The sequence below is a fragment of the Melozone crissalis genome, unplaced genomic scaffold (genome assembly GCF_028551555.1).
Source record: "Melozone crissalis strain CALT ecotype California unplaced genomic scaffold, PUWL_Pcris_2 ptg000018l_1, whole genome shotgun sequence".
Taxonomy (NCBI): Eukaryota; Metazoa; Chordata; class Aves; order Passeriformes; family Passerellidae; genus Melozone; species Melozone crissalis.
In genome coordinates, this window is record NW_026535796.1 from 35,446,015 (window position 1) to 35,461,962 (window position 15,948).

At 42.9% G+C, this 15,948-nt stretch overlaps 1 protein-coding gene across 1 annotated transcript in view; it reads left to right on the forward strand.

Moving 5' to 3' along the window:
• Positions 1–15,948, forward strand: part of LOC128936445 (neurexin-3-like) — a 121,293-nt gene that overhangs the window by 38,442 nt on the left and 66,903 nt on the right. Inside the window, exon 2 of the mRNA XM_054275380.1 lies at positions 12,525–13,772. Within this exon, the coding sequence (XP_054131355.1) occupies positions 13,064–13,772 (709 nt within the window). The 5' untranslated portion in view covers positions 12,525–13,063. The remainder of the gene's footprint in view (positions 1–12,524; positions 13,773–15,948) is intronic.

Here is a 15,948-nt window from a genome sequence, read left to right on the forward strand (position 1 = left end):
TCATTTAGATCTTAATTAAATGCATAGATGGACTTTCTTCTGTTAGATGAATGTCTTTTTAACTTGCTTAATTTTTGACTTTTAAAAGCCCCAGAAATGTGGAGGAAGCAAGTCAAAATAGTTGTACTTAGCAGATCTTTAGCACTGAGCAATGCTGCATACAAGCGGCCTGTCTGGATTTATGTCTTTCTCTTCCTCTGAGCCTTTCAGATAGTTTAAGATGACCTGGCCAAAAATGGAGTTCAACGTACCCATTTTTTCCCCACATGTTTGACTGCCTGTTTGTGGAGCCCCAGAGATGTGTTCTCCCTTAGGGAGTTTTGGGGAGGAAAAGAGGGGCTGCAGTTCTCCTGACCGAGCAGTACATGGACTGTGGGCCATGATTCCTATATAAACACAGAGCAGCCATTGTACAGATTCATTAGGTTGGTATTTAAATGGGGAGGTGAGTGCCCCAGTTGGCTGTGTTGTATCACACGAGGGAGGTTCTGTATGGCTGGGCAAGGCAGCCCCAGGGAGGTGCAGACCATGTCAGCTCTCTGTGACTGAGCTGTTCTGCTCTGCCAAAGCTGTCTGCTGCAGGGGAGTGAGAGGGCAGCTGCAGGTAGGTCAGGAGTTGAGGCAGATGAAGGCTTCCCCACTCCCCCATCACTGCCCTGCCTTTCTCTCTGCCTGCCGAGTAAACCTGTGCCTCTTTGGCACTGAAACATCAGGAATAATGGAAGAAAATATGCTGTGTTTTATAGATACATCTTCCCTTGCTTAATTCGAGAGCAGTCTCTTAATGCCATAAAAGAAGATAGATTGCTCTTCTGTTAGCTTGCCTTTTGAGTGGTTTGAGCGCTTCACAATGACTAATTAAACTTTACAATGTGGCTGCTGTAGTCCTAGCTATAACTCCTGAAAGAGCACTTTCCCTAAGGCCAAACAAGTCATGAGCCTCTTTATTTTGACTCTTGCATGTACTCTGACTGCAAGAACATGAAGTTCATTGCATCAATCTTACTAGCGAGCAGCAAAATATTGGCAGCTAAAAACTAGGTGCTATAGATAAAATGAGTTAAAGTCATGTGTGATGAAGTTACATGGGGGAGAGGTTTGGCCTAGAATCTGGCAACTGGCAGGTTGCAGGAACCATCTGTTGCCCATGGTATCAAGTAATCATTTTCATTAGTTACTTCTAAATCTCAGCAACTCAACGTAGTTTGGAAGCAGAAGTTCTGCCAGGTTATTACAAGCACATCAGGTATCTTCCATGTAAGTGTTGATTAGAAAAGCTTTTCCCCGTTTCTCCCAGACTTATTTTTGTACTCTTGACAGGTGTGGGGTGGGAGACTGGAGTGCTCAGTCTACCCAGGAATGAGTGCTCTCACTAGTGAGGTTTTTTTTCTACCCACATGTTTGAGCTACATCCTAGGCAGAGTGTCTCCTTAGGTATAGAGAGGAGTTGTACTGTTTTGTCTTTCCTTGCTTCCCTTACCAGTGGACCGCAGAAAAATCACTGTGAGGGTTTGTGGTGTTTAATTTAGAAACTGGGGCTAATCTTGCAGCATTTCCCTCACTGGCTTCTAGTTTGCCACCAGCTACCAAAACCTGTATGTGGAAAAAGGAGGTGAAAATTGGGACCAAAAAGGAGCAAGACCCATCACTGCCTCATCACTTATCTCTGGAGTTATGCACAAGTTCCCCAACATGTGAGCTGAGTGCAAGGCTTGGTATGAAAGGGAAAAAGTGGGTGCTGTTAGCAAGAACTGCTCATAATGTTTTTGTCAAAATAATGGCTTTTCAGACTGTGAAAACAATGTTAGCAGAAAGGATGTATTATTCAGAATGTTCAGATTTTTTTTTTTGTTGAGAGGGAGGGTAATACATTTAAAATTGATTTGAAATGAAAAGTTATGCAGTTGCTAGGAATGAAGCTATTTATATAGCAGTCTCAGTTTTCCCACTTCTATACTCCTTCTCTATTCTATACTTCTTTCCCAGAAGAAATAAAAATAAACTGCAAATAATGACTGGAAGTTACTATATCCAAAGCCGGGTAAATTAGAATGTTTCATTTTTAAATTAAAAACAGAAAACTCAATTAAAGCCCCTCAATATAACAAATGTTATTTTCATTTTCACTAGTGGCTTTCATAACAAACAATTATCCTTTGTCAGCTGTATTGCTAACCATAGAGAGATTTATATTAAGTATGGCAAAGCAGAAAATACGTCCCATGCAGCTATGGAATACCATATAGTCATATTCCCAGAGCCACTCTTGCATCTGTAACCTTAGAAATTCTGGTCTGGGGAGTTGCAGGAATTCAGGTATTTTCCTTGCTCTCTCTTTTCTTCTTTGTAGTTTTTTTTCCTTTCCTATTTTTAAAGTATGTGCGTTTGAATCCTGGCTTGAGCAGGTTGAGTTGGGATTTTGAATTCGCAGCCCAGTCACTCAGAATGTCAATTGTCTTCCAGGGCACTGCACTGTGAGTCCCAAGGCTGGAAGCTCTTTAAAATACCATCTGACTTTTAAAGGAACATTTGCAAGAATATATATATATATTCCCCCCCCCCCCCCCCCCCCCCGCTTTTTAAGCCTCTCTAAATCTACCAAGTGTGATTGATTTATCAATGTGTAGCCAGTAATGATTAAATAAAGAACTGTGTCTCCTCCAGTGGTGTTAAAATGCTCCATTAGAAAATTTGAACTAATTTCTAAAGGCATTAATTTCCATAGTGCTGCTAGTTAGCTTTTTCTTTCCCTGAGCTCACTTGAGGTATTAAGCTGGCTGACAGACTTTGCTTCCTGGGTCTGTGGCCCTGGCACACTCCTGCATTTGGGGCTTTAATATAGAGAGAAGATAGAAGAGTGCTGTGCAGTGCCCCTAGCCTGTTTCTCAGGTGTTTGAAGGGTTATTCTCTGTTACACTATTTCCTAGTGGTTTTATCCAAGTTAATTTTAAAATAAAATGCAGTTTTGCTCTTCCACCTTTCTGCAGTCATGCCCAAGTACTTTTGAAAGCCCAGGACTGTCCAGCCTCTGGACTTCTTGTTTTAGCTAGTGTCTGCCTCTCTGTCGCTCTGTATGATGATTCCTCTTGTGCTTTGCCACATGCATGCATCCCCAGCCTTTTTGACATCTTCTGTGTTGCTTATTCCAGGAAATGTAATTTCATTATTAGGTGGTTCCACTGAAATAGGCAGATGAATCCTTTACACTTGAATTTTGCAAAAACCCTTTTGTTTTGCACATATTAATGTTTGCTTCTACATTTCAGAGCAGGAAGTTTCTGAGGAAAAGACAACTAGAGAGAAAATTTGTAGGGCAAAACAGTTTGAAGCATAGAAAGGCAGGAAGATGTAAATGAATTAAAAAACAAAAATGAGAACTCTGTTCTGTGTGTGACTTGTCCCACTGTCTGGGCCCATAGGACTCCTAAGATTACCTGTTCAACAGCCTTCCTTTCAAAGGACATTGTGCTGGAAGCATTGTATTTCTGCTTTGAGGGTCCCTAGGGCTCCAGAGCCTAGGTAGCCTTCACAAGGCTGTTTTAGTCCTTGGCTGTGAGGCCACTGCTGTGGCAGAGTGGCAGGTTTGTTATTCCAGCCCTGCCTGCAGGCAGTCTGGGTTAGGTGGAGGATTGCTTGGTGCACTCTGACAGATCACCATGCAGAGCTGCAGGCACAGGCCAGGCTGAAATGACTCCTTGCAAGCAGAGTGTGTTTAGTGTATTTCTTATCTGTGCCATAATTGCTGGTCAGTTTAGAAACTGACCCCTATCATGAAAAATTACAAGTAATTTCCCTGATGATCTGGAAAGTTTTCAATATCCTTAGCCATTTGAAGTGTTATCCTTTTCCAGCCAAGACAGTGACACTTAAAGATTTTTGCAACAAGTCTGTGTTGGCAAAGATTTCCACTTCCATTTCTCCAGCATGCTGGAACTGAGAAACCTATCTATGCATAGCTTCTAATCATGCTCACCCAACTACCCTTAGGTAGAAGTGGGGAGAGGGATGGGGTGGAATGAATTTTGGCAGGAATTTGTGTATTAGAGGATGAAAACAACAGATAGCTGGAACAATGCATTGATTTCCCATGGCAGAGGATTCCCAGCCTGCTGTTATGTGTACACCCACAAAAAGCAACATGTTTTTGGGGCTAATGGTATGAGAGGAGTGTGGTTCAGAAAGCAGAGACATCCCTCACAGTGGTTGAGACTTGTAGAGCACGTAGCAGGGTGCCAGTGGCAGCTCCCTGTGTGGGTCAGCATCAGGCACTGAGAGCTGGGTGCTTACAGATCAGCCACGCTTCAGTTCCAGTGTTTAACTGGGCTCCCTGAAAGGCCTTTGGTCCATAAATGGAACCTTGGCTGCTTAAAGGGCTTAGGAACTGAGGGCATTGCCTGCACTCTGGACAGCTTCTCACATCTATGTGCTGTGTTTAGGTGTTTGTGTTTGCTTTGTGGGAAGCTGAGTAGAAATTTTTGCATGAGTTTCCTAAGTTGCAATAAAACTTCAGAGAACTGAGTTCACTTCTTAGAGAGTGCTAACATGTTACATAATGGGAAAATCCACTGTAGATTTCAAGATATCCATGGGTCCTTTATTTCCTTTTTAAGGGGATGGTGCTTATTTTCCCGTGAGCCAGCAGACTAAGAGAATGATCTAAATTAATTTCTGGCCATACTAATGACGGAAATCTGGCCACGTTCAGTGTCCCCTCTCTACATGCTATGTTTTTAGTACAGTAACAAATTTGATTGCACCTGCCTCCTGTCTTTATAATATACTGTCACAACATTTAAAAACATGCAGACTGCTCTGACTTACTGGAAATAGGTCCAGGAGTATAAAATATGTTGAGAAAGTGTGAATTGACTGTGATCTGTAAGTGAAACAAAAAGTGAGTTAAAATTTTGTTCTTACCATAGTCATTCTGATAGTCCTTTTAAGCTTTTATTTTTCCATTTTTTAAAAGAAAATGTTATACATCAGCTGGAATATAAAGGCATTTTAGTGCTAGCTCAAGTACATAAAATCACAGTTATTAATGTGTACATGTGTAGTGCCTCATAGCTCTGCTCTTGACTATGTTGTGCTAGATTCTGTCAGACAGAACAGAAAATGTTCTTGCTCCTGAAGAACTTAAAATGCATATGCAAGGAAGATGTAGATGCGTTGACAGACAGCTAGGAAAAGCAATGTATTAGTAGGGTTACTTAGTATGCTGGCCATTTGTTTTATTTTGTTGTTGATTTTGTGCTTTGTATCTTTTTCTAAAATCAGGTAACTGAGAAAGCTGTGGATCAGTGACTTTCTTCCTCTTGTTCAAAGTCAGGAGTCCCCCCCACACTCCAGTTGTGTGTCCCCTTTGAGGAGTGTCTAATGCTGGCCTGTGTCTGTAGTATAAAATAATTTTGGGGGGAAAGTAAGCGTGTTCTGCACTGTTGATCTTTGGAACATCTTGGAAACAGCCTTATTTTCAGGAATTAGTGACGTGCTCAAACTTTAGTTTTTGGTAATGCTAAGCTCATTTTCAAAAGACTTGATTTTTATTAAACAAAAATGGAAATACTATGTATGCATGTATTAAAACAAAATACTTTATACTTCTGGAAGAAGTATTGCTTTATCAATAATGCCAGCACTGTGGTACTACCAAATTCCCCACTAACATTCCCTGCTGAGATGTGTTTAGCTACTGACTGCATTTGGTGTATTAGGGTCTGGTAGAATAAACAATGCTACAGATCTGTCCGAGCTTTTTGATGGCAGGAAGGAGAGGACGCGGGGGATGGAGACAGACCATCTACAGAAGGAGTAAAATAAATGATAATGATTCAGAGCTCTCCAACTGTTGAGCTTCAAAGTCTGTAGAAAAGCAGGTATTCTTTGTTCTCTTTTCACGATGGTGGAATTGAGGCAAGGCCAGTGTTCCCAGTGCAGCTGCCATGGGAATTACAATAAAGGCTGTTGAGTTTTACAGAAATCGCTCTCCTGGTTAGTACCAGCTCAGAGATGGGGGAATCTGGTTTCTCTGTCGTGGCAGAACAGAGCAATAACTGCTCAGCTGCTGCCAACTTTTCCTTTTAGCTACTCCTTGTTAGTGGAGAGTTTGTGGTAATGGGGGTAATTAACACACTGGGAGTCATTTCTGTGTCCTGGAAGGGAACAGAAAGCCATCAGAGCAGCCCCAGACATGATTGCTCTGCAGGGTTATTTTCCCTCTCTCTTTCTTTCTTTTCCATTGTGCTTGGGTTTTGATTTTTCTTCTTTGTGTTAAGAAAGCTGGAGAGCTGAAATGGTCTGTAAATTGCATTCATGCTGAGCCCGGGCTAGGTAGGCTAGTTAAAGGTCACTCTCATGGACTAGATGGCCTCCTCTGTGGGGTGGTGAGAGTGTTTAAGAAGGGAGTCACAATGTCCCTTGTGGCTTTTTTAACCCTTCTTTTTCCAGATAGATTTGTAGAGCTCTGGTTCTGAGTTGAGTTTGTTTAAATAGGCCCAGGAGGTAAACACGTGAAGGGTGGTTATGATAAAAGTAACTCTTTCAGCAGTCAGATGACTTTCCTGCCCAAGAAGTCAGAAGTGGGGCCGTGCTGCCATGGTCTCATGCTGTTTATTGAACTAAGCATTTTAGTGGTTTGCTCATATCCCTTCTGAGGCTGCTGGTGGCATTTCAGTGGTATGACTTGCTAGTGCCGGTGAGTTCAGCTCTCCCATGCATAGGTGCCTAGTTTGGGTGTTACACAGTGTTTCTGGAGCTGAGCTCCAAGGTTAGCCTTATCATAAGCAGTCATTCTTGCCTTCCCCAGGGAAGGTCTCAGAATGGGGAGAAGGGCAGTGGGCTTAAACTGACTGCAAATCACATGCCCAGGTACCAGGAAACCAACCAACCACCTACCTACAGGTTACAATTGATGGTGAATGCATGTGCATGGGCATATACTAATCCTCTACAGGGAAGCAAGACAAGCTAATTTAGCTTTATAGTATATTTTTTTCTTACTTTAAGAGGACACTCTTAAATTATAACTCTGTACCTCTGTTTTCTTGCTTCCTGCTTGATACAGTTTGTTTGCAGCTGTCTCCTAGGGAGCTCAGTGCTGAGTTTAGATAAGAATTAAGTAACTCAATATCAGTTTTCAAGAATGGAAAAGTTAAGCTTGCAAGATATATCCGTAGTGTGAAGTACCAAAGAACATGGAAGAATACGACTTCTCCTTGGGCTTGGAGTAGGGCAAAGGCATGTGAGGTTTCACAGTGATGTGAGAGACTGGCATCAATACTATATCCCTGAAAACCACGCAGAAGAGGTCAACAGGTGCTCCATGTCACCCTTAGTCCCTAATTTTAAGATACTGGTCTTCATATGCCCATATCTCTAGATCCAGGATAAAGCCTGAGATATCACTGATTCTCTCCTTAGAGCCAGCCAGCCTGTAATATAAATACTGCATCCCATGAAGTTCTGCCAAGTTCAGCACAACCTAGGTGTGTTCAGCTCTTTGCAAAGCAAAACTCCCATTTTGGACCTCTCTTCCAGCCTCTTCACTGGGCAGAGCCCATCTTGCCATACCTGTGACCCCTCTGAGCTGTATAGTGCCACTGAAATCTCCCTTGGTAAAACAATAATAGAATTGAAAGATAATAGAAGCTCTCTGTCTCTATCTTCGTCTTCTTTCAGCTCAGCTTCCCTGACACCACCCCAGAGTCCTCTCCATCCCAGCAAGGCTATGAGGCAGTGTCCAGATTTATTACTGAGATGCAAATGCTGCTAGGGGAATTAAAAACTAAATTAGCCCCTGCAGTTTTCTCTAGTCTCATGAATTTCAAACCCTCCATGTCCCCTCTCAGTTCTCTGTAAACATCCCTGCATGCATCCTTGCTGAGGATGTTTTGTGATGGGAAGATTTCTGTGCTCCACTGTAGCAACTCACAGTTTTCACATCTGCATTTTTTATTGGAAGAGTTATTTTTTTTATACTTTGACCCTTTGTCTTTTGCCACAATTCAGCTGGGGATAGATCAGGCAGAAAGATTTCAAAGCATGAGCCAAAAGGAGCCTGTTGTTCCAAAGTGGATGAATGAATAAATACTATGAATTCCTCATTTCTCTCTGCTAGCAAGCTGGACTTTTAATATCAATTATTGAGGGTAAATTTTACTGTATCCTTTTGAGCAGCATATGTCATAGAGCTGTAATGATTTAATTGCTGTACTTTGCGCCAATTGAGGGAAGACACATGGATGCAGAGCCAAATTAGGATCCTGCTTACTCCTTCCTAAAACTGCTGCTTCATTAGGGCTTGAGGAATAAAGAAAAAAATTAGATTTTGCTTGTTTTAGAGTGAAGGAAAGGACAAAAGTGAGTTCACATGGGGTATTAAATACATGGATCTTAGGTGACCAATGTATATTTTTCCTTCTGCACGAACTGTGGCATAGTGAATAGTTCTGGTTGTGGAAGAGGATCTAAGACTGGTGGACTGTAAACTTTTCCCAACAGTGTGTCAGTGGGATTTTGTCCAGCATCCTGAAGTGGAATAAACAGGACTTACACAGGCTTGCACTGGGCTGCTGAGGCAGAGGCTTGCAAGAGAAGCCAGCCTGTCTTCCAGTTAATCTAACTGTTCTTTTTTCTGCTGAAAATTACACTTTCAAATACAAGTATGTCCATCCCCAAGCAATTAGCAGCCAGAGAGGAAGGTAGTGGAGGAGGGAGGACAGTGAGTGACAAACCCATCTCCTCCAACCTTTCTGTGCAGTTGGGTAAATAAGCTGCAGAGCAACAGCTTCTCACCCCCTTTCCTAAGCAGGTGCGTTTCAAGACATTTGCAAAGATATTAACCCGGCATAGAGAGTGTGCCAGTCAGTAATTATGGAAATTAGTTGGCAATTAGATAATGTCACTCACTCTCCACATACAGCTGAAAAGTGGTTGAGAGCCACTTCAAAGCAAGGGCTAGACCCCCTCCGTGGGCTGCTGAGCAGATGGCTCTGACCTGGCATTAATGGGCTGCTGTCAGGCTTGGGCAAGTGTGCAGTGGTTAGGCAGCACTTGCCTTGGGTGCTGCCGTGGGGCTGCCTCCCTTCCCTGGCCAGGGAACTTGTGCAGCTCTGTCAGCCCTGTGAGTGGGACGTTTCAGTGGTGCCAGTGGGTGTTTCCCGCAGTGGGTTTGGCATGTGAGAGATGCTGAGCTGTCTGCTCACTGTGCAGGTTCCTCACTGTTGCAGCTCTCAGGTGGGCCAGGGAGGCGGTACAAGCTGTTGGAAGCACAGTGGAGATAACTTGCTTGCTGCTGTCCATCATGAAGACCCTTTTTGTGCAGGATGTGGTCATGCCGTGACAATGGGATTTCTCAGAGATAAAATATGTAAGACAATACTCTGTGATTCTGTAGCTTTTGTCCCAAACTGTAATGTATTGCTATGGTAGCAGTGTGCTGTATGAGGCTGGTAGGGTAGTATTTATGCTAAAAATAAAATGGTAAGAGCAGAAAATTATTCATTCTCAGTGTGTCTTGGAGAATCAGAATTGGTGTGTCAAGATTTACTCTCTCAAGGTTGGGATTGAGATCCTGCCTCCTGCTATAAAGGGTACTGGGTCTTCTGAGCTCTTCTTGAAGACCCTGCTGCTGTGGTAGGATTTGCTCTCACAGACTTAACTGTGTGAGACGTGAAGCTGGAGTAATGGGAAGCACCGTGAGTCAGGACTGACGTGCGCTGACAGAGCTCTGGGGGAGTCACAGATGGCCCTCGCCTGCTAGTGGCTGGGTGTGGGCAGCCTTCCCAAAATCTGAGCTGTAGTGTCTAAATGGCAATGAAGCACCCAGCAATGACACCTATATTTCATGGTTTTTGCATTGTCTTCCTCTTCTGAAACAGAGCTGGCACTGTCCTCTTTCAAAACAGCTAGAAAGGGATTACCTTGGCTTCTCTCAATCAAAACAGAAAGAAGAATTGCCCTGGCTTCCCTCAATCAAGACTGCTATTCTTGTTTAACCATTTCTGTCTGATTTCCCTTGTTGGCTATGCCTTTTGTCCTGCCCTAATGAACTTGCATCACTACAGAAATTTGCACCACAGAGGTAGCCTACTCCCATTATTGTACCTTTGAAATATCCCAAGGATTGAAGTGACCCACAGAGGCTGGGATTTGTCTCTGTAAAACAGGGTTTCAGCTTCCTGGGATTGGGAGAGATTGACAAGCTTTTCAGACAGGAATTTGAACTGTGTGTGGACATAGGCATCTCATCTGTGGTTATCTATAGTGTTCACACCTGCTGCTGTGACTTACAGCATCTTTCACTGCTTATCAAAGTGTTGGTCTTCTAAAATGGGGAGAGTAGAGTATAAGACTGAGGCTGCTTTTGTTGCAGATGGTGCAATCTACCCTGCCCAGGAGAATTTAAAGGTGGGGTGTGAGCCCTGCTGCATTGGGGTCTCTGTGGATGGCTGCTGCCATGCTGGGCTTGTCACCCTTCTCAGCTCAGGCTGAGCACAGAGCTGTCTGATGGAATAGTGAATTTTGCCATGGCGGTAGTAAATGGTCCAGGAAGCTGTGAGCTGCTGGAAGCACATCACTGGCTAATTTACACACATTATGATGTTCCTATTTCCATCTCATCAGCAATTCCAGGCTTGGGTCATCACTTTCTCTCTTACCTTTTTCTCACTCTATTCTTCTCCATAAATCATGGGCTATTTTAGTGGATCCACTAGGGAGCACAGAGAAGAAAGGTAAATGGACAAGAACCACATAATTTTTTTCCCAATCCATTTTTCAGAACCCCCCAGAACCCCCATGAACTTAACTTAGCCAACACAACCCCATGAACAATTACAATCCCAGTTGTGATTATTGGGAAGACAAACAAATTGAGGAATTTGATTCTGTGTTTAATTCTTTGTTCATTTTACACCTCTCCTAACACCTCCTTTTCCCACCTTCCATTTTCCTCAGCCAAGCTGTTAACAATTAAAAGGAATTATCTTCCCTCTGGTTTTGACGTTATTTTATTTGTGTTTATAGGAGTTTAGCTAACATGCAGCTGCAGGAAACAGGCCTGGTTTCCACTGGGCACTGAAAGCTCACATTTCTCTCCAACTTGCGTGTTTTCTTTTAATTGATCCCTTTTGTTTTCTAAGTGACTTGTGTTTTGTGCTGGCTAAATTTGTCAGACTGACAGCTCTGGAGACTTATGGCTTCTGCAGGTCCCTGGGGCAGGTGAGGATGTGACTGTGTGAAGTCTCCCCTCTGTTTCTTAGTGATTCTCCTCCAACTCAACCTCTGTCCCTACCAAACAGAAGCTTTCCAGCACTGCCCACTTGTGCAGTGCCTGTGTGCCTTCTCCTTTACAGCAAGATGGATGATGGGGTTGCAGTGCATCTGCTGTGAGCAACTCTCATGATCCACAGCACAAAACACTTTTCCCAAGCAAATACTGCCCCACAATATTTGTGTTCCAGATTGTGGAAGCTGTGTTTATGCTGACTTCTGTGAGGCTGAAGGCCTTGATTCTCATCACTTCCCTTCCTGCTTTGTATCAATGCTAATGTTAGCCATTCCCAGAGCTGTTCTTGTGTCCAACTCATCTTTGTGAACAAACACCTGTGTTAATAGAAAACTTACTTTCTTCTTGGGTAGAATTTTCAAAGAATGTGCCTTGCTTTGTACTGCCTTTACTTGTCACTTAAAACATCCTCCTACACCAGGCATACAGTCACCCACATGCAAGTATGCAGAAGTGACATAAATCCTGGTGTTAACAGATGTAACTCATTCAAGGCAGTTGGAATTCTTCGTTCTTAATTAGGGGTGAATTTGGCCTTTTTGCCAAACCATTAGACCAGGGTAAGTGGTTGACTGCTTAGACAGTTCTTATCATCTAAGCTACAAGTTTGCTATCATCTAAGCTGCAGGTTGCCATAAATAATTTGCATAACACATGTTTCCAGGTTGCAGAGGTCCGTGGTAGAGTCTCTGAAGTATGCAAGACATGTAAAGTAAAAGCAGCTATTGTGTGACAGGCTGACAGCAGGGTTATATTCTCGAATCCTTTCTTGGCGTGCTAGGAAGCATAATGTAAGCAATGGAATAGGAAGTTTGGTTAGTGGTGTCTCTTGGTCTTACCAGGTTTTAAACTCTAAGGAACTCTGGTCTTTGCCCTAAGCATTTTCTTGGAGAGGTAATTGTTACTGGGAAAGCTCCGCCACCATTTCCCAGTAAAGTCAATGAGATTGCCTCCATCAAAGGAGTTAAATAATTTGGTGTATTTTGATATTGCTCATTGTTGTTATGTGTGCAGATGACTTGGTGAGTTCTCTATTTTGACCTCTTAGTTTTGAGGACGTAGATGTCCTTGCAAGGTCTTTTGAGACCTGTACAGCCAATTGCAAGCATGGAGAAGTGTCCAGAGTACCAATAAATGTAAATAATTTATTGGACAAGATGCTAATAAGCTTCATAGTAAAGATATGATGAGTAATAAGATTAACTTTTCCCTTTCTTTTTTTGTCTTGACCCCACAGGTCCTGCAAGCTCCGTCAGTGCCAAGCAGTGAATTATGGGCTGGGTATCCACCAGTGCATCATGAAGATTGACTTTATTTTTGCCCTCTTGAAGTTCACGTGCTTTATGAATTCACTCTCTCTTCTATCTCACTGCCATCTCTGTCAATATTGTCACCACTTCTAGAAAACAAGAATTTGAGGCTTGGGTTTTGGCTCTCCCTTTCCTTCCTCCTGGAACACCAGTGACACCTTTGTGTTCTACCAAAAAAAGTCACTGTAGGTTATTTTGCCCTTCAGAGAAGTATACCATCTGGAGAAGTCACTTCATGTACCCTGTACTTCTGAGATAGAAGCCTCTGGTTCCTAAGGATAATTGAGATCTTTCCTTGGGAGGAGACACTTCCTCTTGGTCACTTTCCACTTATTCTCCTGTTCTCTGTCACTCCCTCTGCTCTTCTTCTCTTCCTTTTGGATTTAACATTTGGTGTTGACTGCTGGGGTTCTCCCAGTAGTGTGGCTTCTTTTTTTCTCCTAGGGAAGAGCAGATTTTTGAAACAATGGGCTTCACTCTGCATTCTATCTACTTCACCTTGAAGGTGAGTTTGCTGCTGGGCTCCTTGCTGGGTCTCTGTTTGGGTCTGGAGTTCATGGGCATCCCCAACCAGTGGGCCCGCTACCTCCGCTGGGATGCCAGCACTAGGAGCGAACTCAGCTTCCAGTTCAAGACCAATGTCTCTGCTGGGCTGCTTCTCTATTTTGATGATGGTGGCGTCTGTGACTTCCTCTGCGTGTCCCTGGTTGATGGGCGCATCCAGCTGCAGTTCAGCGTGGACTGTGCGGAGACGACAGTGGTCACAGACAAGCGGGTGAACGACAGCAGCTGGCACTTCCTGATGGTCAGCCGCAACCACCTGCGGACCGTGCTGGTGCTGGACGGCGAGGCCAAGCCCGGGGAGGTGCGTCCGCAGCGCCAGCACATGAACATCGTCAGTGACCTCTTCATTGGGGGAGTCCCACTGGACATCCGTCCTGCTGCCTTGACTCTTGATGGTGTTCTCAGTGAGCCTCCATTTCAAGGATATATCCTGGATCTTAAATATGGCAATTCTGAGCCGCAGCTCCTGGGCAGTCAAGGGGTCAGACTAGAAATGGAAGGACTTTGCTCAGAAAACCCCTGTGAAAATGGTGGCACTTGCTTCCTTCTGGATGGCGAGCCACACTGTGACTGCTCAGCCACTGGATATGCTGGCAAGCTGTGTTCTGAAGGTAAGAGAATACTTCCCTGCTTCTCATTGACCTTTACACAATCCAGAGTTAATTTGTTGTTTAGCAGAGCTATGGCAGAGTTTTTGTTCCTGCTGATTGTTGTCAAAGGAATGCAAGTTCTACCATTCTTTTTCCAAATAGAAGTAAATGGGAGTAGATAAAGAGTATGAGCAACTGCAAGAAAGTATCTTTCTGAAAGTATGCTGCACTTGTAGTATGGAGAGATTTTCATCAGCCACTTATTAATAAGGGTAGAGAACATATATTGGTAAATAAAACTAAGAAGTATCTTAGGTTGGTGTTGGTAAAATAAATGGCTGGCTTTTTTCAGCAGTCCCTGAGAACTGAGTGAAGTGTCAGCAAATAGGAGCCATATATATATATATATATATATATATATATATATAAATCACTAACATAACTAATTGAAAGGACATTGTATACTTTTTTGATGTTAGCTGTTGCTAGCCTGTGGAAGCCCCATGCTTCCCTTCAATTGCTTGCACACTAATCACTGAATGGCACCTTGATTTTTTTAGCATCCTTGATTAAATTGCTTAAATTGCTTTTAAAATTGATTTTAGTATTGCAAGGGAAGAGGGATTTGAATGTTTCCTCATTGTTTGGTACTCTCTTTTTGAATTTGAGTTTGGGAGTTTTAAGTCATGCCAACTACATGATGAAGTGTATTTCAGATTTTTCCTTTGGTGTTTAGCAATGTGATGGTAATTGATTTTGTATGTGCAGGAGACTTAAGTCAACTGAAAATCCCTGTGTGAATTTGAGAATCTCATCATAACATTATTTATGCCATTTGGCTTTAAACACCACAGTTTGAGCTTGAACCAAAGATGAAACCTGGACAAGAAGTGTCCAATCTCAAGGAAAAAAGCCCCAACCTGAAATTTTGCCAAAATGGAAATATTTGCAATAATATATTTTCACGACTACTATTTGTTCACTTCTTTTTGCAATGAAACTAGATTAACCAGAGTTTAGCCTGTGCCATGTGAGATGTGGTGAAAACAGTCCTTATACTGTTGCTATCTAAGTAAAAAGCCCTACAGCTTCACATTCACAGTCTGCATTTATATGGAGAAGCAAACATGTTTTTATAGGAAGGGAAGGTATGGAAAATAAACATAGCATCCATATGTGCATTAATTTTAGGGTGATTTTAATAATAACAGGAAATTTGGCTTTATATCCAAATAATACAGTAACAGTACATTAGCCTTAGACAGGATGTGTGAGTCTGTGAAGTGTTGAACCCAGAACTCTTCCTGGCTATTTGCTCCGACCTGATTAGTCCAAACCATTAATAAGCCAGAACTATTGAGCCATGAGCTACGTGGGGCTGGGCAGAATTCTGTGTTCAACACGGTGACCGGGCAGTTCAGGAGCTGGGCCACCAGCCTGATCCTCCTACACTTAGGGAGCAAACACACCTCAGGTCTGAATGCTGTGGTGACAGAAGATTGCAAGAGCCACACAGGCATGAGGACCCTGAAACATAAAGATGCCAGACTCTGTCTGCTGCTGGGCTAATGGATCCAGACTCCTTGGGGAGCTGCTCAAGACATCATCAGCGTATGGTTTTCAGTGAACCACTTGAGGAAGTACTGTAAGTGAGCAGGAATTCCATGTACCTGTGGGGCAGTTGTAAGAACTCTAACCAGGGCTTGGGGGGTGGACTTTGTGCATTTCCTGGGTGGGTGGAACAATCTGAAATACATCTTCTAATGAATCCAGGGATATTTTTGTTGTAGACACCATGGATAAAGCAATGCTATTGTTACTGTTTGAAGCCATGAGTCACCATTGGTGTTTGTTTTCTATAGTGATTCATCAGTTTCCAGCCCAACCTGCTGTTAAGGGTGAGCAAAGAAGTTTGTCACAATGTGCCTTCTTAAGCAAACACTTTTAACTCACTGTTAGCTGGGGTCTTTTCACTCTCAGAGAAGATGCTGTGCGGAGAACTTTTCCAGTGGATCAAATGTAGAGATTTCTGCAGTCATTACCTTGTTTGGTTCTTCTTGTTTTCTCATGTATTACTAAATGGTGTATATTTTGTGTATGTTAGAATTTTATAATCAGCCTTGTTTTCAGCTTCCTTTGTGCTGCAGCAGTGGTGATTTCTGTGTGTTAAATACTGCCATTGAAAAATATGTTACAG